This window comes from Nesoenas mayeri (assembly GCF_963082525.1).
Source record: "Nesoenas mayeri genome assembly, chromosome: 3".
In the NCBI taxonomy this organism is placed as follows: domain Eukaryota; kingdom Metazoa; phylum Chordata; class Aves; order Columbiformes; family Columbidae; genus Nesoenas; species Nesoenas mayeri.
The window spans coordinates 1,996,962-2,021,615 of NC_137544.1; the positions used below are offsets into that span (position 1 = coordinate 1,996,962).

Below are 24,654 nucleotides of genomic sequence, written 5' to 3' on the forward strand. Positions count from 1 at the left end.
TGTGAAAATTCATTTCACACTGAAACTCAGAGCACCCAGAATGAGGACAGCTCTATCTCATGCCCTGCCCCCTTCTGCATGTTTTCAAATTCCATTATCAATATAAACCAACAATCTCCCAAATAGCAGAAACGAGTGGGTTTGAGTTTGTTTTTTATAGTGGTCTACGGTAAAACCAGGATTCACTGTCGTACCGAGATTCTAGATTAGACAAACTCTTCTGTGCTTTACAGCTTCCTAGCTACACAAATATCACACTAAAAGGCAGAGAAATTACCACTCTTCATTCAAAACCCCAGAAATGCGGAAGGATGATGTATTTTGGGATGCTCCTTTAAAATCCCATGGCCCAATCACATATCTCCCCTTGCACTCAGTGGTTGGCAATCACTGGCCAGCATTTGCTCCCTCCAAAAACATTTCTTTCCAGCTCCTAAAGAATAATTCCTTTCCAGCAAGCAGAGACACGAGTCGCAGTGTTGGCAGGAATGATCCTCATCCCTCAAACGCGCTTCCCCAAAGACAGATGCCAGAACTGTCTGCAAACATATAAGATTCCTACAAGTCCCTTCTTTGCCTTGGCCTTTTCCAAGCTAAAAGACAAGAGGACAAAGCATATTTATAGGAAAACATGACAATACCTTACATTTCAAGCCACATTGCAGCAGATCGGTTTCTCATTCCACCAGCTGCGGCGTTTCTGCCTCACTAAATTAAAATCTGTAATCATCTGCACAGTGGAGATATTTCCAGATTGGGGTATTATCTAAAAGCGACGACTCCCAGCCCGACAAGCCCTTTAATGGTTCAGCTCTGCCCTGACTGCCATGGAGCAGCTCCTCCAGCTGCTCTTGATCAGGTTCAGCTCAGATGATGTGGTTTTAGTATCAAAGCCCAGGAAGAGTTCACTGTTAGCCCTGAAGAAATCAATTGAAAAGCCTTAGATGCACCACGGAGGTTGTCTCCCCTGCCTGTTTTGAAGCAAAATGTCAGCAGGAGGGGTGGAAGCTCCTGTGGCTGGTGAAGCCGTCTGCCCAAGCCTGGCTTGTTACTGGAGAAAGACTGGGAGGAATGATTTAAGGAGAAAGTCCAGGGCACCAGCTTAGGAGAGATTAACCGGCGTGGAAAGCCCAGCGGGAAGGAGGACAACCTGGAGTTTGTTTTCTGATCTTTTGTGCTGCAACTGCAAGATCCAGGTGAGATGGCAAAGGCAGTAAGGAGGTAGATGTAGCCTGGAGAAATATACACGTTAAATAACAAAAATACAGGGCAGCATAAATTGGTGTGGGACTACAGGGACACAAAGAGCAGCCAAAGACTTTACTACTGCTGGATGCAGCAATGATGAGGCTCTTAGGGACACGGGTTAGTGCTGGATTTAGGTTATGGTTGGACATCACGACCTTAAGGATCTCTTCCAACCAAAATGATCCTATGAATGCCTTAAAAACTCTTTAAAAAAAGGCGAGCTAGAAGGAGGGAGAGCTAAATCACAATACAGATGCATGGAGGAGTTGTGGTGAGGATCTGCCACCGCCTGAGCACCAGGGCGATTAAAGCCCTTTGAAAAAGTCTCAAGCAGCACAGGGTTTGCATGACATTTTGTCTACGAAGCTGGATATCCCAAGAATGAAAGAACTTGCCAAGGTCTACCTTGACTTGAGTAAGGCATTTGACAGTCTCCCACAGCTTCCTCACAGCTAAACTGAGGGAGTGCGGGCTGGATGATCGGGTAGTGAGGTGACTGTGAACTGGCTGAAGGGAAGAAGCCAGAGAGTCGTGGTCAATGGGGCAGAGTCCAGTTGAGGCCTGGATCTAGTGGAGTGTTCAAGGGTCAGTGCTGGGGCCGGTATTATTCAATATATTCATCAATGACTTGGATGAGGGACTAGAGTGACTGTCAGCAAGTTTGCTGGTGACACCAAGCTGGGAGGAGTGGTGACACTGGAAGCTGTGCTGCCATCAGAGACCTGGACAGGCTGGAGAGCTGGGAGGGAAAAATGTAATGAAATAGAACAAGGGCAAGTGTAGAGTCTTGAATCTGGGCAGGAACAAGCCCAGGTTCCAGTGTAAGTTGGGGAATGACCTGTTGGAGAGCAGTGTAGGGGAAAGGGACCTGGGGGTCCCGGTGGACAGAAGGACGACCATGAGCCAGCACTGGGCCCTTGTGGCCAGGAAGCCAATGGGACCTGGGGTGGGTTAGAAGGGGGTGGTCAGTAGGTCAGAGAGGTTCTCCTGCCCCTCTGCTCTGCCCTGGGGAGACCACACCTGGAATCTTGTGTCCAGTTGTGGCCCCTCAGTTCCAGCAGGACAGGGAACTGCTGCAGAGAGTCCAGCGCAGCCACCAAGATGCTGCAGGGAGTGGAGCATCTCCCGTGTGAGGAAAGGCTGAGGGAGCTGGGGCTCTGGAGCTGGACAAGAGGACACTGAGGGGGGACTCATTCATGGGGATCAATATGGAAAGGGGCAGTGTCAGGAAGATGGAGCCAGGCTCTTCTGGTGACAACCAGGGACAGGACCAGGGGGAATGGGTGCAAACTGGAACACAGGAGGTTCCGCTGAAAGAGGAGAAGCAACTTGTTGGGGGTGAGGGTGTCAGAGCCTGGCCCAGGCTGCCCAGGGGGGTTGTGGAGTCTCCTTCTGTGCAGACATTCCAACCCGCCTGGACACCTTCCTGTGTAACCTCATCTGGGTGTTCCTGCTCCATGGGGGGATTGCACTGGATGAGCTTTCCAGGGCCCTTCCAACCCCTGACACTCTGGGATTCTGTGAACTTTACTGGAGGGTGTCGTGTATTGATAAGGATCATGGCCAAAACATTGTGGCAAAACTAGTTCCTTCAGCCCCAGGATTGTCAAAGGCTAAAAGAAATCATGCCTCAAACACTGTAACAGGAGATGACACATTCAGTACAGGGTGAACTGTGATTTATATCAAGGACAAGCTAACTAGTCACAGCCCAGGCCAGCTCACGATACCAGAGGTGGGGGACATGCCAGAGGGCACAGAGCCCCATCTTCCAATATGCCCAGCTTGGCATACAAAGGGGAAAGGCTGAGACCTTTCAACACGGCCCAAGACTTGTATATCCCTATTTCTTTGTCTCTCCTTCTGAGAGTGGTGATATCTTACTCTCTCTCTTATACCTTAGTTTTCCTTCCCTCTCTTTCTCTCTTTTCCTTTCGAACATATAAGAGTAACACCATTTTAAGTTCTGCTGTTAAAGTCTAGTTGAGTTTTAAATTATAGCTACTAACGGCTGCCAATCCATCGCTTGTAGAAGGACTTTTGCTGTTAATGTATTGATAAGTTCTGTGACATCATAAAATACTTTTGCCAAGTCACTAATCGCTGTAATTAAGTATTCCCACCACGTGCTTTTAGTAAACTCATAATTGGATTGGATCCCTGGAGTGATTGTCTGTCATTCACTTCACATAATGGCGCAGAATTAACCCAGAGTTAACTCACACCTGATCTCATCTGTTGATCAGGGTGTGTGTTGCATTTAGAGTGAACTCATCTCTCATCCCATCTGTTGGGGTGGGACAGAGGGCTTGCAAACTGTGGCTGATAACCAGGTTTCGGAGAGAGGTTCAAAGAACAAGAGGCATCAGAGCAAACCGTGGTGGGCACCGTGAATGCCAAACACCACAGCGACCTGCCGAGGAAAATCAAGACTGGGTATACGTACCTCTTTGTGACTTCAAATATCAACTCAATTCCTACCTCTCTCCACCCCCACTCATATTTTTATTTGACCTTAGAAATATCAAGAATATTATGTCTCATTGGTTTGTGCTGAAATCTCTCTTGCAAGATTTCTCTGGCCTCAGACTAAGAGCTTTTCTTCCAGTTGTTCAGTCAAGTAAGTGCGTACGTGGGAAAAAGAAAAGACGGAGAATTGCTAATAGCATAAATGAAAAAGAAACCTCCCTGCATTCTCTCTGATTTACGGGTTTCATTCTAGTAAAAGGATGGAATATCACAAACCAGTTACCAAGTATCTTCAGGAAGCGAAAATGCTAAACTAAAAACCAACCAAACAAAACCAGCTTTTCAGAAGAGTTGTTTTCAGTCATTAAATTTTGTTTTTTGCAGATAGTTTTAGTTCAGCAGTAAATCTGGTTTCTACCACGTCTCCTGGTCATTATTTCCCTCTCTGCTCCTTTGTGTAAAGTCATCAAGTAGTTGTTTATCGGTATTAATTCACAAATATTTTACCTGCGTCCCCAGATCTTTCATCCTGGCCAGGGCGAGTTCGCGCAGGTTCCCGTGTTCCACTCCTGAGCTGACCAGCGGCATTGGGATATCTCTGCAGAGAGAAACCAAACCCTCAAACAACTGCATCAGCAGACAATACACCATAAAGCACCACTACAGTCTCCCCAGCCAAGAGTCCCAAGAGCAGACCACAAAATTTATGTGAATTACTGTTACCTCATGTCTTCGGTTGAACAAGAAATAACACACGCAAAATAAGGGAGAAAGCTACAGGTTTTATTTTGGTAAAATATGAAGACTAAAGTAGGCGCTTGAAATTCTGAGAAATAGGTTATAGTTTTGCTCTGTTTGTCACTTGGGAGTCTGGTTAAAAGAAGGATCATCCAGCGGAGCGTGAGTCTCACCCAGGACTCCAGCTCAATGTTCTTCATGGTATCTGCTGCTGGAGACCAAAATTGGGAAGGAGATCATGTCTTTCTGCTGTCTCCAGGTTAAATGGCCATCAGGGAGAATTAATCAGAATTACAACATTTTAATACCGGGACACCAGCTGCTTCAAAGCCAAAAAGTTCTGTTTAACAAATGATTTGCAGCAAAGTCCAGCCAGAAAGTCTAGGGCATTAAAACAGGAATGTAAATCATGAGGCTGCACGTGGCAGAACTCAGTCCCGCAGTTCTCTGCGGGGGTATTAAATGAAATTTGAAAGCAAGAGCAGGTTTGGCCTCTCCGCTGCCTTCCAGGGCAGTTTGTCCCTCTAGGGATTAAATAAGCGGGATACCAACCCTTAGGGAAAGAAGGAATTCTGCATCACAACGAGCCGAAAAAGAAACGCGTGGATTATCGGCGCATGCCAATCCACGCTCTCCTTCTACCTAACGCTGTTCTGTATGGAGGTTTCAAATGTTTCTCCTTATCCCTGCTCAAAATCCACCCTGGCACCTCTGATAACAGCCCCAAGCGCCCCACTGTGTAATCCAGACCCAGGGAAACAAGGACTAAAAAGCAGAAAAGATACTCAGTAAATCGTACAACAGGTTGGTCTCCAAACAGCACTCAGACATCGGTGAGTATTTAATTCATCTGTGCAAGCATCCAACAGAATAAAGAATAGACTATCACATTAAACAAAACCAGACAGAGAATGGGCTGGTTGAGGGAATTGGTAATGTAATTAGCTGAATCTATCTTGGTTCAGCAGTGATTGAAAGTCCTCAGCAGCCGGCAGCTGTCTGATGACCTCCGCAAAACGTATTAATTGATCTATTCAGTTCCTTGAGGACGTGCACTCACACACGGCCCCCGTTAACAATTTACTATTTTTGGCAGCGGCTCTATAATAGAAAAAGGTCTTCAAGGGTCCTAAAGACCTGATCCTCATGATGCTTCAGCCTTGTGATGCTGCCGAGGGGGGCAAGAAAAGGAGTTTTCCTTTCTTGTTAAGAATGAAAACAAGGGTATCAGAACTCCAGAATTTTCCTCCCGTTTCAGCATCGCTCTCTGAGGAGGATGGAGACCTGGACAGGCTGGAGAGCTGGGCGGGGAAAATGTAATGAAATAGAACAAGGGCAAGTGTAGAGTCTTGACTCTGGGCAGGAACAACCCCAGGTTCCAGTGTAAGTTGGGGAATGACCTATTAGAGAGCAGCATAGGGGAAAGGGACCTGGGGGTCCTGGGGACAGCAGGGTGAGCATGAGCCAGCACTGGGCCCTTGTGGCCAGGAAGCCAATGGGACCTGGGGTGGGTTAGAAGGGGGTGGTCAGTAGGTCAGAGAGGTTCTCCTGCCCCTCTGCTCTGCCCTGGGGAGACCACACCTGGAATCTTGTGTCCAGTTGTGGCCCCTCAGTTCCAGCAGGACAGGGAACTGCTGCAGAGAGTCCAGCGCAGCCACCAAGATGCTGCAGGGAGTGGAGCATCTCCCGTGTGAGGAAAGGCTGAGGGAGCTGGGGCTCTGGAGCTGGACAAGAGGACACTGAGGGGGGACCTCATTAATGTTTACAGATATATAAAGGGGGAGTGTCAGGAGGATGGAGCCAGGCTCTTCTCAGTGACAACCAGTGATAGGACAAGGGGCAATGGGTTCAAACTGGAACACAGGAGGTTCCACTTAAATTTGAGAAGCAACTTGTTTGGGGTGAGGGTGGCAGAGCCTGGCCCAGGCTGCCCAGGGGGGTTGTGGAGTCTCCTACTCTGGAGGCATTCAAGACCTGCCTGGACACCTTCCTGTGTAACCTCATCTGGGTGTTCCTGCTCCATGGGGGGATTGCATTGGATGAGTTTTCCAGGGCCCTTCCAACCCCTGACATTCTGGGATTCGGTACAAATTTCTCCAGCATAAAGGAGGCCCAGTATTTTACTTTCCTCCCATCTTTTCCCTGCTGTTTGTTCAAAGACTGTGTGAAAAATTCCTCACCTCTTACACTCACATGCCAAAAAGCTTAGATAAAATACAATTAGCTCACCAGTTCATTTATTCAGTGGAGTTCTTTGAGTAAATAAGACACCGCAGAGCCAACAAAACATACTTCAAAGAGCTTCAATTAGAGGAAATGGGCACTTCACGTTGTGACTAAAGGACTCACTAGAGGAGAAGGGCATTTTCACCAGAGCATGTTAGATCTACAGTGATAATCTAACTAAATGCCTTTCTCCTAATTATGGAACAACTCCAAAAAGACAGGCTGTATGTATTTTCTCCATAGGGATGCAGATAAAACATCCCGACATCTTCCAGTCCCAGGTCTTCAGCTAAATCCTGAGTCAGCCGTGAAATAGTAAATGAAGTACTGCAAATAAAAGAGAGATTACACGATACAGTGACTTGAGTAGCATCTGCTTACTAGGGAGCAAACTAAATTAAAATATGCATGTGAAAAATAAGTTTTTAAAGCAAGAAATAGGTTTTCCATCCCCGCTTCAGATTAGAGCATTTAAATAAATATCTGTGTGCATCGGGAGTGCACACATGAACTGCCTCTGTTAAATCGCCACAAGACAGCACTGTACCAGTGACTTGTTAAAATGTTAAACAAATTCAGGGATGTGGGGGATTAAATCCTGACCTTACTAACGTGCAATTTGCCAGAAGCTTCAGCAAGGCCTATTTAATCTATTTCTCAAACATTTTGCATTACTTAGGACACTTGTGAAGCTGCTGATTGAAACACAATGTGAAAGTCTAAAGGGCTTGAGTCCACTCTCAGCTCTGACTTATCTTGGTTGAGTAGGTATTTTAGTTCTTCATATCTGCATCTCCCCATCAGTCCAGTGAAAATAATGTTCATATAGAACCCCGAGATTCACAAAAGGAGAAGTCTCGAGGTGCGTGGCGCTACTCCTGTCATTTCACACCTTCTGACACACCAAAGCAATTTGGAGATAATGAGGTTCACAAACGTTGAGGATAAATACAGTATTAAGCATCTCTGATAGCTACAGAACACCCTGGAAGATTTATTCTCCTCCAACCAGCCATTAGCAATAGCATCTTATTTATCTTTTAAACATGAACCTGGTTTCCTGAAAGACTTCCACAGTGTTTTGTCAGCGACACCTCTCCAAAGCTCACCCCACTCCTTAAACTGATGATTTTGAGCATGTGAGGGACTAAAAAATATCAAGTCTCTTATGTTTCTTTAAAAACTGGCACTAGGGGACAGGGACCCCAAATAGTGGTTCTAATAAGGAAGGGGATAGGTAACTCAGCCTTTTCCTGATGGTGTTTGCTACAAAATGCACTTATCAAAGGGGTGGTCAGTGCACAGAGAGCTTGTGATAAGTAATATCTGAAAGGATTGTGGAAATAAAGCCTGAAATGCAAAATGTGAAGGTGACGGACTCGTGACAACAGGCTGGAGGGAGATGGGAAGGGCCCAGGGCAGCAATGGAGAAAGGGAGAAAAGCCGCTGTCCTCAGTGAAGCGGAGTCGGGGACTGGCCACAAACCTTTTTAGAAATCCGGTTTAGTTCATGATTCTGTTACGGAGTTACACGATAGCCCTGAAAGCAATTTAGATCAAAGTAATAGCTTTTGGGCTTTGCACTGGAGGTGTAAAAATCTCTAATCACCATGAACAAGTTTCAGATAAGATGAGCCAGTCGGGAAGAAAACAGCAATTGCACTGGAACACAGTAACTGAGCAGCAGATGACAGCTGGACGGAGGCTGCTGGTGGCAGGAGAAGTCCTAGTGAACTTGGGCAAATCAGCACTCCAAGGAAAGATTTTCCAGGCCCATGTTCCTTAGGAGGAGACCTACCAGGCTAAAAACTCGTGCCATCCTCTAAGAATAAACCTGTTGGGTTTAGATGCGATGCTATGGTGATAGCATCATGAACCAATGGGCCGTTGCATCCACAGCAGAATCACAGAATCGTTTGGTTGGAAAAGACCCTTGAGAGCATAAAGTCCAACCATTAACCCACCCCTGGCACTGCCCCATGCCCTGAGAACCTCATGTCCGTCTGTCCAACCCTCCAGGGCTGGTGACTCCAGCACTGCCCTGGGCAGCCTGTTCCAATGCCCCACAGCCCTTTGGGGAAGAAATCTTTCCTAATATCCAATTTAAACCTCCCCTGTGCGTATTTCCACCATTCATTTTCTGGACGATGCAGATAATTCCAGACACGCTCTTACCAAAGCTTTGTCTGGCTGCTGCATTAATACTTTTCATCTCTTAGAAGAGTTATCCTGAAAAAAATGCTTTTCACAGCTTCACACCCATGACTTACTCATATTAGAGACCAAGACATGAAGAACTTCCCTCCTCTGCTCTTCTCACACAGTGACCTCATGGTTCGCAGCAAAACCTCCTCCGAGTTTGACCTCAAGCTTCCCTGAACTGCATCTCATCCCATCTCTATCACTCCAGCTTCGCCACCACCAGGTCCTGCTTGCACCTCCTCTCTTTTTCAGCAATATTTCCCAGCCCTGCAAGATTTCCTCAGTGCCTTCGTACTTTTTTGTGTCATTGTAAATAAATACAATTTTGAGGAAAATCAGTTTTTCAATGGATATTTGAGAAACTCTACTAATAACCCCGCATCCGTACTTCCTTTGTCAAAGCTACTCGGTGCTTCTTGCCTTCAGCCACTTTCTTCTCTACCATCTTTCTCTGCTTATCCCTGCTCCGTTGTATTTCTGATACGGCATAAAATCATCAAATGGTTTGGGTAGGAAGGGAACCTTAAAGACCATCTAGTTCCAACCCACCATGGGCAGGGACAACTTCCACTAGACCAGGTTGCTCAGCGCCCCGTCCAGCCTGAACCTGGACACTTCCATGGATGGGGCATCCCCAGCTTCTCTGGACAACCCGTTCCAGTGTCTCACCACCCTCATGATGAAGATCTTCTTCCTTATATCTTTAACCAAATGCCTTAGAGAAGTCCAGGCAAGATGAGGTCTAATGCACAAGGCTCCCAAATTCTGCACACTTTGGAGAGCCAGTTTGCACTGTTTCCAGCTCATGGAACTGGAAGCCAACCCAGTATTGTCTGCACACGCAAAAACAGGTAAAGACGCTACAGCCTCTCTTCCTAATATCAGACAGATGGAGGAGATAACAGCAGACAAATAATCCAAGGAAGACCCCACACTGAAGATGCAGAGCTAAATGGAAGTATTATCTATTGTTCTGGGAGGCGAGTGACGGAAATAATGGCACAACCATAGTACATTGATGAAAACCCTGCAACACCCACGGGGAAAGAAAGGAAGTCTCTATAGCCAAAAAAATATTACACACCTTGAAGCTCCTGCAATAAATGTAGGAAACTTCCCCCACAGCCAAGAGGCAATTATCTATCAATATCATTAAAGTACAACGTGTGCTGCAGCCCCAGCAAAAGCAGAGCCTCCAGAAATCTTGACATTTCTAGGGGCATTAGAGAGGTGGTTCAGTTTAAACAGCTTCTCATTCTACTTGGCCTTTCCCATTCTGAATAGGTAGGAAGTAATTTTAAAAATATTTAGTGCAATAATGATTAAGACTGTAAAATCATAAAAGCCTGAGTCAGATCTTGCTGTAATTAAAGTAAGAATCCCTCCAAGTGCAATAAATCAAGGCCCACAGCAGCAAATTACCTCTGAACACGGTACACACGTGTCCACGGGGGGACAAGGGCCAGGATTCTGGCCACCAGGTCCACGAGAGTGCTGGGGGGGTAGCTCTTGTATCTTCCCGTCTTCCAGAGCTCGTACAGACCCGTGCCGCGGATCACCAGCGTTGGATAGAGCTTCATGCCGTCCGGGCGAAAGGCAGGATTCTCAAAAAACTCCTGCACAAGTGGAACAAAACATGCAAGTCAGGGCAAAACCGAACTACATTCCCCGCAGCTTCAACAACACTAATTTCAAGGCTGATTTCATAAAGGACAATTGTAAATACATTTGAAGAATTACTGGCTTACATTGAGTTGCCAGCGTTTATCAGTTTAAGATATTTTTTTGAAATAAAAGCGCATGTTCTAGATTTAAAGAGGTGCCATTGAAGAAAAAAATCCACATGACAATGCTACAAGTGAAATCTGTAAGTTACTTCTACCTTTCAGCATGAATTCAATAGATACTGCACCATTTATTGTAACAGACTCTGCTCAGAATTAGAACAATAGAAATGAGTGTACTTGTCTTCGATCTCAGCAGACCACATTTAGAGATTAATCAATGTGTCTGGGACACATCATTTGAACAGCAACGAAGAAAAACAGGTTTATTCCACAGTGATGTTCTGAACAATTGCAGAGAATGGGAGGACAAAGTGTATCTCCTGCTAACTCCTATGACTAAATCCCAGCACAGTACAGCAAACTGAGCAGCGCTATGCGCCGAACAACAATCACATTGGGCGGTTTTTGCGGATTAAATTTCAGTAATGGCACTTAAAATCAAATCACTTACAAAAAATCAAGGCACCTTGAACCACACAACCATTAAAATGACCGATGTGATGGCATGGTCCTCGTTATATTTAGTTATATACTGTGTGTATATATCTATATCTATATCTATATCTATATCTATATCTATATCTATATCTATATCTATATCTATATCTATATCTATATCTATATCTACATCTACATCTACATCTACATCTACATCTACATCTATATCTATATCTATATCTATATCACAGCATCTATGGGCCAGACCTAATACTGAATTAGACTATTGCACACTCGAAAACCACTACTTGATCCCTCTCCAGCATGGTATTCTCATAGTACATAAAAAAGTACAAGTCTGTTAAGCTGAGTTCATGGAGCTCCCCACCTGGGCAGCTCTAAGCAGCTCTGTCGGCTCCCCGTGCTTCACAAACCAATTCTTTAGCAGGGTAAAAAGCAGCCAATGGTTTCCTGCTAGCTTAAGCAGACCAGAACGGATCTGCACAGACCGGAATACATGCCAGGTCCAGCTCGAGGATAGGAGGAGGTAGCAAGGCCAGGGGAATGGCAGGACCACATCAGGCTGTATGGGATTCCCTGCCCAAGCCGGGGTGTCCGCGCTCCTGGGCCATCCCACCTACTGTGCAGCTCCGGGGAAAACAGAGCAGAGAGCTAATCCAGCTGAAAAAAACAAACAGTACATATATATATATATGTATATATGTCTTTTCCAGGTAGAGCAGCCTCCTGAGTCATTTATAGACATCCTCACAAAGACAGAGATAGGAACAACTGAGGCAGTTTGAGACAAAGCAAGATCTGGATCATGGATGAAGTCACAGAATAGTTTGGGTGGGAAGGGACCTTCCAAGCTCCCCCAGTTCCCCCTGCCATGAGCAGGGACATCTGCACCAGCTCAGGCTGCTCAGAGCCCCGTCCAGCCTGGCCTGGGATGTCTCCAGGGATGGTTCAGCCACCACCTCTCTGGCCAACCTGGGCCAGGCTCTCACCACCCTCAGTCTCAAAAATTTCTCCCTCATGTCTGAATCTCCCTCCTTTAGTTTAAAACCATCACCCCTTGTCCTATTGCAACAGGCCCTGCTCAAAAGTCTGTCCCCATCTTTCTTCTGGGCCCCTTTTAAGTTCAGAAAGGCCACAATAAGGTCTCCCCGGAGCTTCTCTTCTCCAGGCTGAACACCCCAAGCCCACAGGGCTGCTGCAAAATGAACTGTTAAATCCTGTGTTCACGGTCTAATGAAGCTTCAGCCATCACCATCCCAGCAGCGCTGCCGGCCTAAGGTGCAGTAAGTCCCAGATGGACCCATAAAGAAAAACCAACCAAAAAAACCACCACAAGGGGGAGGTACTGGTTTTAAATTTTGCAGGTTTGTTTTAACTTGAATTAACTTGCTGACTTGAGTTACCTGCAGCTTTGCAGGTAACAGAATCATAGAATTGTTTTGTTTGGAAAAGATCCTCAAGATCATCAAGTTCAACCATTCCCCCACTCCTGTCCCTGCCCCATGTCCCTGAGAACCTCATGTCCATCTGTCCAACCCTCCAGGGATGGTGACTCCACCACCACCCTGGGCAGCCTGTTCCAATGCCCAACATGCTGTTGAATTGGGCAAAAGTAGATAAAGACAGATGACTCTCAACCCTGGCGTCAAGGTGCTCGCTCTGCAGTGTGTGTAGATGTAAGGTTGGTCTCCTCTCCCCAGGACTGTTTATGCCCTCCAAAAACACTCCAGTTTGTCACAAACCTCCCATGGTCACCACAAGGTGAGAAAACATATATGTTCTGCCAGCTCTATGAAATACTAAAACCATCATGATCACCTTTGAGGACAGGACATAAACAACTTACCTGGAGGCACTCTGGGCTGGTTGGTGCTGCAGCTCTAAGGCAGCAGATGTGATGGTTCTCTGCCCTGCCCATGATTCCAGCCACGCCATCCTGCTCCCAACCTTGTGCCAGCTCCAATTCCCAACAAACCCTTGACCAGGATGACTCATATCACTAATGCGAGAGAACCCAACATGCATTTTGAGGGGAGAGCATTTCTTTTGTGTCAGCATTGGGCTGGCTTGGTCTATTGAGCATCAATGATGAATCATAGAATATCTCAAGCTGGAAGGGAACCAGAAGGATCATTGAGTCCAACTGCCAGTAAGATCTGGACCGGTTGGATCGATGGGCTGAGGCCAAGTCTGAGGTTCACCAAGGCCAAGTGCCAGGTCCTGCTCTTGGGTCACAACAACCCCATGAGCGCTGCAGGGTGGGGAACAGCAGCTGGAAAAAGCCCTGGGGGTGTTGGTGACAGTGGCTGAACATGAGGCAGCGTGTACCCAGGTGGCCAAGAGGCCACCAGCATCCTGGCTGGTCCCAGCACTGGTGTGGCCAGCAGGCCCAGGGCAGTGACCGTCCCTGTGCTGGGACCTGGGGAGGCCAAACCGCCAATCCTGGGGGCAGTTCTGGGCCCCTCACGCCAAGAAAGGCCTTGAGGTGCTGGAGCGAGTGGAGAGAAGGGAACGGAGCTGGTGAGGGGCTGGAGCACAAGTGTGATGGAGCGGCTGAGGGACCTGGGGGTTCAGCTGGAGAACAGGAGCTGAGGGGAGACCTTCTGATCTCTGACCTGCCTGAAAGGAGCTTGGAGCCAGGGGGGTCGGGCTCTGCTCCCCAGGAACAAGCGCCAGGAGCAGAGGAAACGGCCTCAAGTTGCGCCAGGGGAGGTTGAGGTTGGATGTGGGGAACAATTTCTTCCCCAAAGGGCTGTGGGGCATTGGAACAGGCTGCCCAGGGCAGTGCTGGAGTCACCAGCCCTGGAGGGTTGGACAGACGAAGATGAGGTTCTCAGGGACATGGGACAGTGCCTGGGTTGGGGTAACGGTTGGACTCAATGATCTTGAGGGTCTTTTTCAACCAAAATGATTCTGTAATTCTATGACTCTATGAAAGTAAGGTCAGAAACAGGATCTGCCTCCCTGTGACATGTCTGCTTAATGCATCTCTTGGACGCGTGTGTCCTCCCCTCTGCTCCGAGGGTTCGGTTTGACGTTACAGGTCAGTCCTGTGGCTGGTGGCTGTCAGGTACAGCAGACACGCTCTGCCCTTGGCCGACCACCTCTGTGCTGGCCCTGCTGCGCAGCTGACGCTCGAGATGCAAAAAGTGGGACAAAAAAATAAATCACTGGACTCATTTCCAAAGCAGTCAGCTGAAGCAGGTGTGTAATCCAAAGTCACACAGTAGTGGAGGGTCAGAAAAATAATTCAGAATCCCGTTGTCCTGGAACAACCCCAAAAGGACAGAATTCCATCTTTTGTGGGTGGTTAGAGGAGCTCTAACGTAAAACAAAGCGACTGTGAAAGAAGGAATAAGAAAATGGTGTAAGAGGTGATTGTTCTGACGTGAGGAACGATGGGCAAGCAGCACCGACGAAGAGAAAGACATTAAGGTAAGGAAGCAGTGATGCTTCCCCAGTGAGATATCGGAAGGTAAATAAACCACGCCAGCAAGGAAAAAAGGCTTCCAGTACGGTTATATATTAGTATTCGCAATGACAGCGAATGCAAAAGCATGTATGATTCACCGGTCAGAATGCTGAAACATCTCCATTTGCATTGCAGATGAAAGGCGGCCGTGGACGCTGAGGTTAAAGCCGTCCAGCAAAGCCAAGGTCAAAAGTTAAGGTTTCTAATTGCATCCTGAGTTTTGCCACTTCATACACATCGTGCATTTCACGTCAATATTTTAAGCCAGCTGATAATGCTGCTCCATCTGTTGGCAATGCTGGCATTGAAAATAAAATCAATAAAAATATGAAAATAAAATCAATCATCTTTATTTCTTATACTATTTCTCGAAATACTCCTCGAGTGTAATTACTTAAAAAATAATTAATTTCGAACAATACAATGAAGTGCCTCCTGTTTCCCCAACCTCCTTTTTCCAGTGGTAAACTTTAAATAGTTCTGGTAAATCCCAATATTGAAAGGCTTAACCTTTTCCCATGTACAAAGTTTTGATTAAGTCTCTCAGGAAACAAAGGAACTATAAAATGCTAACACATGCCAACCTTCAGTAGGAACCATAGCCTTTTATTTCTAATTAGACACCTTAAAAGGTGTCTTTGACTGATAAAAACGTTCCGAACGGTTTGCTGCCAAAACAAATTCAATCCCTAAAACAACATTTGTTCCAGAGCCCACCATCCATAGCGTCACTGGAGTCAACAGGTTTTACATCAGCTTTACCAAACACTTACTCAAGGCTTAAACCCACGTCTGCTAATGCGCTGTGAAGTTAGAGGTCAAAGATGACCTAGAGAAAAAGGATCCTGACGTATTTCCAGGCTCTTTCGAATCACTCGAGGACGTGGTGTAGTGAATACATGAATATTCCAATCGGAAGCACGTACAACCTCAAAGCTACTAAACCAATTTTCTTTGAACTTGAAGTTTGGTCCCCTCTAGCTAAAGACTAAGTCAACAGGCATTTAGCATGTCTTGGATAATAATGATGGATGCTCGAGCAAAATCTTTAATTTTTGTGTGCAGATGATGGACAGGACATGAAAGATTACCATAGTGCCTTAATTGTAATTAAAAATATCAATTCAGATCAGCCGAAACTTCAACGACCTGGAGGTTCATAAATAGGGCCCTTTTTATACCCTAAATTAACGTTTCCCATAACCTTGCCCAATTTATGTGGTATTAGAGAAAAGCTGAGTATATTTTCACAGTAAATAATAAAATGAGTAACCAGAGAATCCTGGAATTCACTTTTTTTTTGCTTCACCTGAGCTCCATTAAACATACTCCAGTGTAGGAACAGCTGCTCCGTGAATTACAAACAATGAATCTTAATAAGATTCCATCAACACATGCTCAGTCTACAAGGTTATACAAGTTTGCCACTAACATGTTTTATGAGAACGGTAATTGATTTTAGTAGCATATGCCTTTGTTGTAGAAGTTCCCTGTTATTAAAGCTAACGGCATCTATAGGATCCATTCATCCACCACCTCATAAATTCACGGCCGCTGTGAATAATCGGGGCCCAATGGGTGTAAAATTAGTCATTTGGATGCCAAGAAGCCACTGATTTTTCCGTCAAGGCAGACGTATCGAAGCGCACGATGGAATCTTCCTGTCCAACTCCCATCGATTGCTTTTGAGCCTTGAAAATTGCATGACATTGTTATCACCGCCCAAGAAAACAGATACTTATTGATAACCAAAAGTCAATGTAACACTATGTGAATCAAAAAAACAAAAGATCAGAATATAAGACGAGATGGAATCAGGAGATGAAGTCCTGGACCCAAACATTTCACTTGCATGTGTGTTTGCAATAACCTTTTTAAATAGAAAACCCGCTAGTCGCTCATGTGTCTGTTCAGAGTTGCAACAGAAAGGCCAAATGATTTGGGTTCATGATCAGACCACGCAGCGGTTTGGTCCCATTTTCAAGTTTAGTAATAGCCACTATTAAAAGATTAGACCTTGCAGTTTTAATCTGATTTTACTGATCCCTTAAAGTACAGAGCAAATTAGAAACGTGTTCTGAAGACACCCAAAAGCTGCAGTTATCCCCAATGAGAAAGATTATGGGATCCCACTTCAACATTTTACGGACCAAACATTCATTTGGCGTCTTTAACCTTCCTGCTCTTCACATGTTCAACTGTTTAAGGAGATATCGGTCGTAGGATAAGTGCAGCAGTTCTTAAAGCAATTTACTAAAATGTCAGGATTTGTTAAAAAATAAAGGTCACCCAAACCTGTTTTTAATGACTGCCCACTAGAAACCAGATGCCACTCAACTTGATTCTTGAATTGGTTCCTTTACTATCGTCCCTGCATTAAACAAATGATAAAATTGAGGTCTGACTACATTAAGATGAACATTATCTCGACTCTCCATATTACAGCATTCCTTATCTCCACCAGCTGTATAACTACGAATACGGGTAGCACTTGAAAGCTACCGCGTTGAATGACACTTCCAACTCCGCAGGGAACGAACAATCACTTAGTAGCTTAATTATATGCATTAACAGAAGCTTGTGGCTCAAAAATGCGGCTCCTTTTTAACTCGAAATTTGCATTTTCCCCTCTTTCTTGTAAATGCAAGTCTAATTAGAATGTAATGATAGGATCTGCATTCGCTGATACCGACAATGGCCTACTGACCGAGAAGTAGAGACTAAAATGTGCCTTTGTGCTGCCTTTGGAGCAGTCTGGGAACACACACACCATCAAGGCCCAGTTGTCACCTGGGACGCAGGGACATGCGGTACCAACGCGGTCATTTTAAAGTCACTTAGCGTCAATATCTTTCAATTATGTGACCGCAGACTTAGCAGAACATGGTAAGATACTACTAGTGGCTCTGAAAAGCATCTGTTTGAGGATTCCGACTCGTGATGGTTTTAGATCGAGTTTACCACTCAGAGAATGGGGAAAAAATATTAACTGTGATGTATGGTACGAGTACACATATAGAACCATGGAATCAGTTTGGTTGGAAAAGACCCTCAAGACCAACAAGTCCAACTGTTCCCCCACTACCCCATGTCCTGAGAACCTCATGTCCGTTTGTCCAACCCTCCAGGGATGGTGACTCCAGCACTGCCCTGGGCAGCCTGTTCCAATGCCCCACAGCCCTTTGGGGAAGAAATTGTTCCCCACATCCAACCTCAACCTCCCCTGGCGCAACTTGAGGCCGTTTCCTCTGCTCCTGGCGCTTGTTCCTGGGGAGCAGAGCCCGACCCCCCTGGCTCCAAGCTCCTTTCAGGCAGTTCAGAGATCAGAAGTTCTTCCCTCAGCTCCTGTTCTCCAGGCTACAACCTCCTTTCAGTTGTAGAGATGTTCAGACTCTCCAAGCTTGCACAGAACTTACCCTAAGTAGATTCTACTCTGCAACAGTCCCTGGTGCTGCTATAATGCAACTGGAACTTCCACACCTGGAATCTTGTGTCCAGTTGTGGCCCCTCAGTTCCAGCAGGACAGGGAACTGCTGCAGAGAGTCCAGCGCAGCCACCAAGATGCTGAAGGGAGTGGAGCATCTCCCGTGTGAGGAAAGGCTGAGGGAGCTGGGGCTCTGGAGCTGGACAAGAGGACACTGAGGGGGGACTCATTGCTGGGGATCAATATGGAAAGGGGGAGTATCAGGAGGATGGAGCCAGGCTCTTCTCGGTGACAACCAATAATAGGACAAGGGGTAATGGGAACAAACTGGAACACAAGAGGTTCCACTTAAATGTGAGAAGGAACTTCTTCTCAGTAAGGGTAACAGAACACTGGCCCAGGCTGCCCAGGGGGTTGTGGAGTCTCCTTCTGTGCAGACATTCCAACCCGCCTGGACACCTTCCTGTGTAACCTCAACTGGGTGTTCCTGCTCCATGGGGGGATTGCACTGGATGAGCTTTCCTGGGCCCTTCCAACCCCTGACATTCTGGGATTCTGTGTGAACTCAATAATAAGCAACATTTAACATTTGGAAGAGGCCTTGGGCACCCGCAACGTGACCTTGGATCATGGTTGTGACTCCTGATCACAGTATCTACTCGAACGCCAAGACAAATCTCTCCAGATTGTGCTCACCACACCGAGCAGCCCCATCTGCTTCGTCTTGCAGGTGCTTCATGTGAGTCTCCATTTATTACGCAGTTTTGAAGAAGCCCATGAGAATACCTCAATCCATTTGCTGTGAAGTTTCACCTTCACTTTTACCAAGCACAGAAACTCTGGGCTCTCTGTTTCTGGGAAGGTCAGCTTGTCCCTAGGGCTAGATATGGGAAATACAGCATTTTTCATTGTCTTAAGTACACTAGTTTCTCAACACAGATCTCTTTAAGCATATCTTCTGCCCTAAAAAACACCCAGACCAGCAACTGTATCATGTTTTTTATAATCTAACCATCCTTCATCAGACCTTTCCATAAGGAGCATCGGTACGGCAAGCATTGGGTTGCTGATGCTGATTTGTGGTAAAACACATATTTTATTGAATGATGCCTATATATCTGGCAAATCTACACTCTCAGTACAAGTCACATCCCTTTATTCTCGTTCCCATTTGGCTGGATGTTCCCAGCCATATGCTCATTATTGCTTCCCGCAGCAAAGGCCGTAGTGAAAGAGCCCCAGCAAACAACTTCTGAATCCTGGCTGGAAAAAGCACCACTCAACCACAGCAACTCTTAGTGCAGAAACGATCTTTTAGTTCAGGTAGAAAAAGGCTCTCAACGGTACCTTTATATTTAGCAGAAGCTTTTTCTGAATGAGAGGCTATTGTAAAGGTAGCAATTGTTATTATCATGAGTTTTACGGCTGGCGTGCTGGAGGAGAACGCGTGTGCGCACAAAATACTAATTCAGGAAGACAAAGGAAACAATCCAAGACCCATAATCAACGCAATTTGTCCACACAGCCTTGCAATTTATCATGTCCACACTAATAGTCCAGCAACACGTAGTGTTTCTATGCACTACAATGGAACGTAGCAAAGATCACGCAGTAATGAAACCCCTGTCCTTTGCATCTTTGGGTTTAAATTGTGATCCCCTACCCACATTACGCAGGGACCCCCAAGTGACACAGAAAATAAGGGACCGGTTTTACCTGGACTATTCAATTGATTCAGCTCTTCCGCTCCTGCGCATCATCACACCAAAGCTTTAATTTCTATTTTTTTCCCTATATTGCACATATTCAAGGAGAAATCAGACCTGCTTTATAGGAAACCGCAGCAAACACACCCAACAAGCAAATGAGATTGATTTCCACGCAGATGCCGGACAGGGAGAACAGCTTTGCGCGCACAACTCCACCATCTGCAGAAGTGGGCACACACTGGGGCTTTATCTGCTTATTTTATCCACAGAAATATGAGTGCAATTGTCTGTGAAAATAGTTGCTAAAAATAGCCTGTTCCTTACTACCACGATTCTCATTAACATAAAAATCACCGCGGCGTTGGCCATCATTCATGAGGCTGTAATTGTTTCCAAAGCGAAGAGCTTTTTAGCTCTAACGTTTACTAAGACTCTGAGAGAAGCTCCAGGAACTGAAGGACCGATCATTAAATACCAACTCATCTGCTTCTGGAAATGTGCCCATGATAAAAAGAAAGAAGAGACAAGTTTTCCGAGGTAATTCTGGCTACCTGCCAGTAATAGTGATTCAATGAGATGTTCAGTAGGCATTGAAAGGAATATCACTTACCCCACTAAACATTTCAGAGCTACATTTAAAAACACAGATAATTGTCTTCCCAAAAGAGTAAAAATCAATGTGGATCAACAGTTTAACTGTCTTTTATTACGGTTATTAAAAGCTTCTGATAGAGGTGCAATATATTAGTTTCATTACGAGTTTTATCTCCTTGATAAAAATGGGAGCCCTCGGGAAAACGATCTCCTAATTTACAGCCAAAGGAGAGACAATAGGCTCAAAGTTTTACAACAACATTAAATACACTCATATTATGCACTGTATTACTTGACCATCGTTTTTCTCCTGTGTTCAACACACCAAGGAGGCTGCAGCACCTGCATAACTTACACTTGGATCGTAGATGCACCAGGCATTGCACTAAAATCAGGCTATTTCTGGGAAATGCTTATTTTGCAATTCCTTCTGAAAAAAAAACCCAAAACACAGCTTGACACACGACTGTAAGAAAAGGAATTTTCACCAACTAAAGTCATTCAATGATTGCATTTTATTTAAAGAACATAAGAGCAGCTCTGCTGAATTGGACTAAAAATCTCTTTAGTCTGATATTTATCTCCTGTACTGACCACTGAATGGTCCAGCCTGTGCTTTTACCCTCTTAGTTTTATTTCTATGAGATTTTAGGCAGACAGAGTGAAGCCACAGGACTTCCCCAAGGATCACCTCACGGAAAACGAGCTTCTCAGCAGCTGAAGGTCCACCTGATGTTTCTGGGCAGCATCCACCAGCTCCCATGTACCTTCCAACCTGGAAGATTCTGCCAACAACTTGCTATGACGCTTCCCACACTTGACATTTCTCATCTTCTGGCTCTTTTCCTTGTTCCCTTTCATTTATTTTACCTGCAAAGGGTCTTTAAAGTTCACAGTATCACAGCATGTTTGGGATTGGAAGGGACCTCAAAAGATCATCTAGTCCAATCCCCCTGCTGGAGCAGGAACGCCCAGGTGAGGTCACACAGGAACATGTCCAGGCGGGTTGGAATGTCTGCAGAGAAGGAGACTCCACAACCTCCCTGGGCAGCCTGGGCCAGGCTCTGACACCCTCACTGAGAAGACGTTTCTTCTCACATTTAAGTGGAACCTCTTGTGTTCCAGCTTGATCCCATTGCCCCTTGTCCTATCATTGTTGTAACCGAGAAGAGCCTGGCTCCGTCCTCGTGGCACTCACCCTTTATATATTTATAAGCATTAATAAGGTCACCCCTCAGTCTCCTCTTCTCCAAACTAAAGAGCCCCAGCTCCCTCAGCCTTTCTTCATAAGGGAGATGCTCCACTCCCTTAATCATCTTTGTTGCCCTACGCTGGACCCTCTCCAGCAGTTCCCTGTCCTGCTGGAACTGAGGGGCCCAGAACTGGACACAATATTCCAGATGGGGTCTCACCAGGGCAGAGTAGAGGGGAAGGAGAACCTCTCTCATCTACTGACCACCCCCCTTGTAATACACCTCAGGATGCCATTGACCTTCTTGGCCACAAGGGCCCAGTGCTGGCTCATGGTCATCCTGTTGTCCACCAGGACCCCCAGGTCCCTTTCCCCTACACTGCTCTCTAATATGTAATTTCCCAACCTATACTGGAACCTGGGCTTGTTCCTGCCCAGATGCAGGACTCTACACTTGCCCTTGTTAAATTCCATCAGGTTATTCCTCGCCCAATTCTCCAGCCTGTCCAGGTCTCTGATGGCAGCACAGCTTCCAGTGTCACCACTCCTCCCAGCTTGGTGTCATCAGCAAACTTGCTGATAGTACACTCAATTCCCTCGTCTAAATCGTTAATGAATATACTGAATAATATTGGCCCCAGCACTGCCCCCTGAGGCACTGCACTAGATACTGGCCTCCAACTAGACTCCGCACCATTGACTATCACTCTCTGGCTTCTCTCTTTAAGCCAGTTTGCAACCCACCTCACTACTCTATTGTCTAGACCACACCTCCTCAACTTAGCAACTAAGATGCTGTGGGAGACTGTGTCAAAGGCTTTACTGAAGTCAAGGTAGACCACATCCACCGCTCTGCCATCATCCATCCACCTTGTTACATTCTCATAAAAGGCTATGAGGCTATGGGCTCACGACCATCCCTCATGGAGGACCAAGAGGAACAGTGACGGTAAAATGCGCTTAGGAAAAGACCATAAAACCAAAATAAGATACTCTCCATTAATAAATGTTATTAGCTTAGTAAGAATTATTCCAGAGGAGATACAGTTTGATTAGACTATTGCCACTCAGTGGCTCTGCGGAAACAGAATGAGAAATGAGTAACAGCACCCTGGGAATTCTTCAGCCTCCTAAAGTTTTTGCTTAAATCCAAAGTTCTGCTTGGTAGCCCTGACGGCAAGTGTGATTCATGAACCCTCCCAACCATTTACCCCTAGAGTCACCTCATCTCTCTCGTGCCACAACAGCCAAGCTGAGCGTTTATCGCATTCCGCAGAATGAGGTGTCTGCTCTGGTAACAATTCCATTATTCCCGCTGAGCCTTTGATTTATTCCAGCTATTATTCTAATTATTTTCTCCGATCACCTGCTACGTGAGGCGCTGCGAATCGCGCTTATCTTTACGCCGGCGTTTGCTAACAGTAAGTAGCGGTATGTGTGTGTAAACGTACGCTACCTGGTGCGATGACACGGGTGGTGGGGGGAGCAGAGCGCGCGCCCTCCCCGCTGCGTTTGCCCAGATGTGCAATGGGGTGGAAAGACCTGAAGTTGGAAGGAAATCCTCTGAGGCTATTAAAAAATATCAATAAGAAGAGAAGAGGTGTGACAGGGGAAAGGAGGGGAGAAGCACAACATAAGTGGGACACAGGACTAGTACATCCACTCTGTTTAAAAAAGTTAATTGTAATTATCTTCAAGATGAAGGCAGGCAAAAGGCCACTCACCTGCCATTTACTGCAAAAAGTAATATATACTTATAATGAAAGATCTAATATACTCACTCCTATCAATATATTAATAAACTCTCGAGAAAAACAGTTGCTATGCACACACACAACTTTAAAAACCTCGATACGTTTGCAAAAGAGCAACTGATGGGCATCCTCGCTGCCGGATAAAGCAGCAAGAAACACTTCAAAATCAATAGGTCATAAGGGACAGAAGCAACGTTACTCTTGAAACCGTAATTACCTGCTCAAGTTGAAGAAGCACCCAGTATTTTTAGTACGCAGTCAGCACAATCAGCAAGTTATTATCTTCCCAGGAGAAGCTCCTGGATTTAATATATCAACTGGTGATCAATGAGGTGCTCAGACCTCCTTCTAAAGTCACCTGGATCCTTTTTGTCCTACCTGGCCCTGGTCTGAGAAGCGGGGCGGCTGGAAAGGAGGTGAGCATCACAACAAATCGCTGATCTCTTCCAAACTTATTTACTGTAAAATCCAAAATCTCTAAGGAGTCTGGACAAGCTGCGAGTGTCTTTGTCTCAGAAAGTCAGAGGAAGATGATATGTTTTTGGAAACTAGGAGAATATCGCATAAAAGAGCATTACTGCTGCTGGTGAGCGGCTTAGTGCTGTTGCAGGAACACAACAGATGGTCTCCACTTGGTTCCTCTCTTTGCTCTCACATTATTTTTATGCAGTCGAAGTGTCTAAATATTTACCAGCATGGACTAACATTTATACAGCACAGCATATAAATAAGCTGTTTTAATAACTCAAAACTATGATATCAAATTTTAACATAGGAAATAGAGAACGTAGTATCTAGCTGAATTCCCAGGAAAGAAGGAATTATTGTCTGCTGAATACTTCTAGTATGTTCACCAGTGCACACACAGCTCTGGACAAGAACCCCAGAGGGTTGTTTTTACCATCTATTCTTTCCTATTTAAGACAAAGGATCTTTTAAAAATCACTGATAAAGCATTTAAGATTGGACGAGAAAGGCAGAGAAGGTAAAAAGGAAGAGGAGAGCTGTCTCATTTACCATTCCATCTTGAAACGTGTCCCAGTGATCCAGCACCTCTCCATCTCATTCCCTGCAGCTCTCGTTTCAGAAACACACAGTGATCATCGAGCTGGGCGTCAACTCCATTGATATATTTTCATGTGTTTTGTGGTCTCAGATGGCCGCGGTGACCCTGTGCACCTCTAACACAGGCATTTTTGATCCCTTCTTCTCTTTCTTCTCTTCAAAACAACATAGGTATAATTCTTCTCCATGCCGATGTGATTTATCACCTGTTCCCCAACTCTCTTGTCCTCAGCACAAGACACACATGGAGCTGCTGGAGAGGGGCCAGAGGAGCCCCAGAAATGATGTGAGGCTGGAACAGCTCTGCTGGGGACAG

At 45.7% G+C, this 24,654-nt stretch overlaps 1 protein-coding gene across 2 annotated transcripts in view; it reads right to left on the minus strand.

Moving 5' to 3' along the window:
- The window catches only part of ELP3 (elongator acetyltransferase complex subunit 3), a 120,639-nt gene that overhangs the window by 51,604 nt on the left and 44,381 nt on the right, over positions 1–24,654 (minus strand). For both annotated transcript variants that reach the window (XR_013921975.1, XM_080341950.1), the window contains exons 10-11: positions 10,305–10,498; positions 4,225–4,315 (exon numbers count right to left, since the gene is read on the minus strand). Coding sequence is in view for 1 of the 2 variants with exons in the window: in XM_080341950.1 (XP_080198076.1) it covers positions 4,225–4,315; positions 10,305–10,498 (285 nt within the window). In the remaining variant the exon portion in view is untranslated. The remainder of the gene's footprint in view (positions 1–4,224; positions 4,316–10,304; positions 10,499–24,654) is intronic.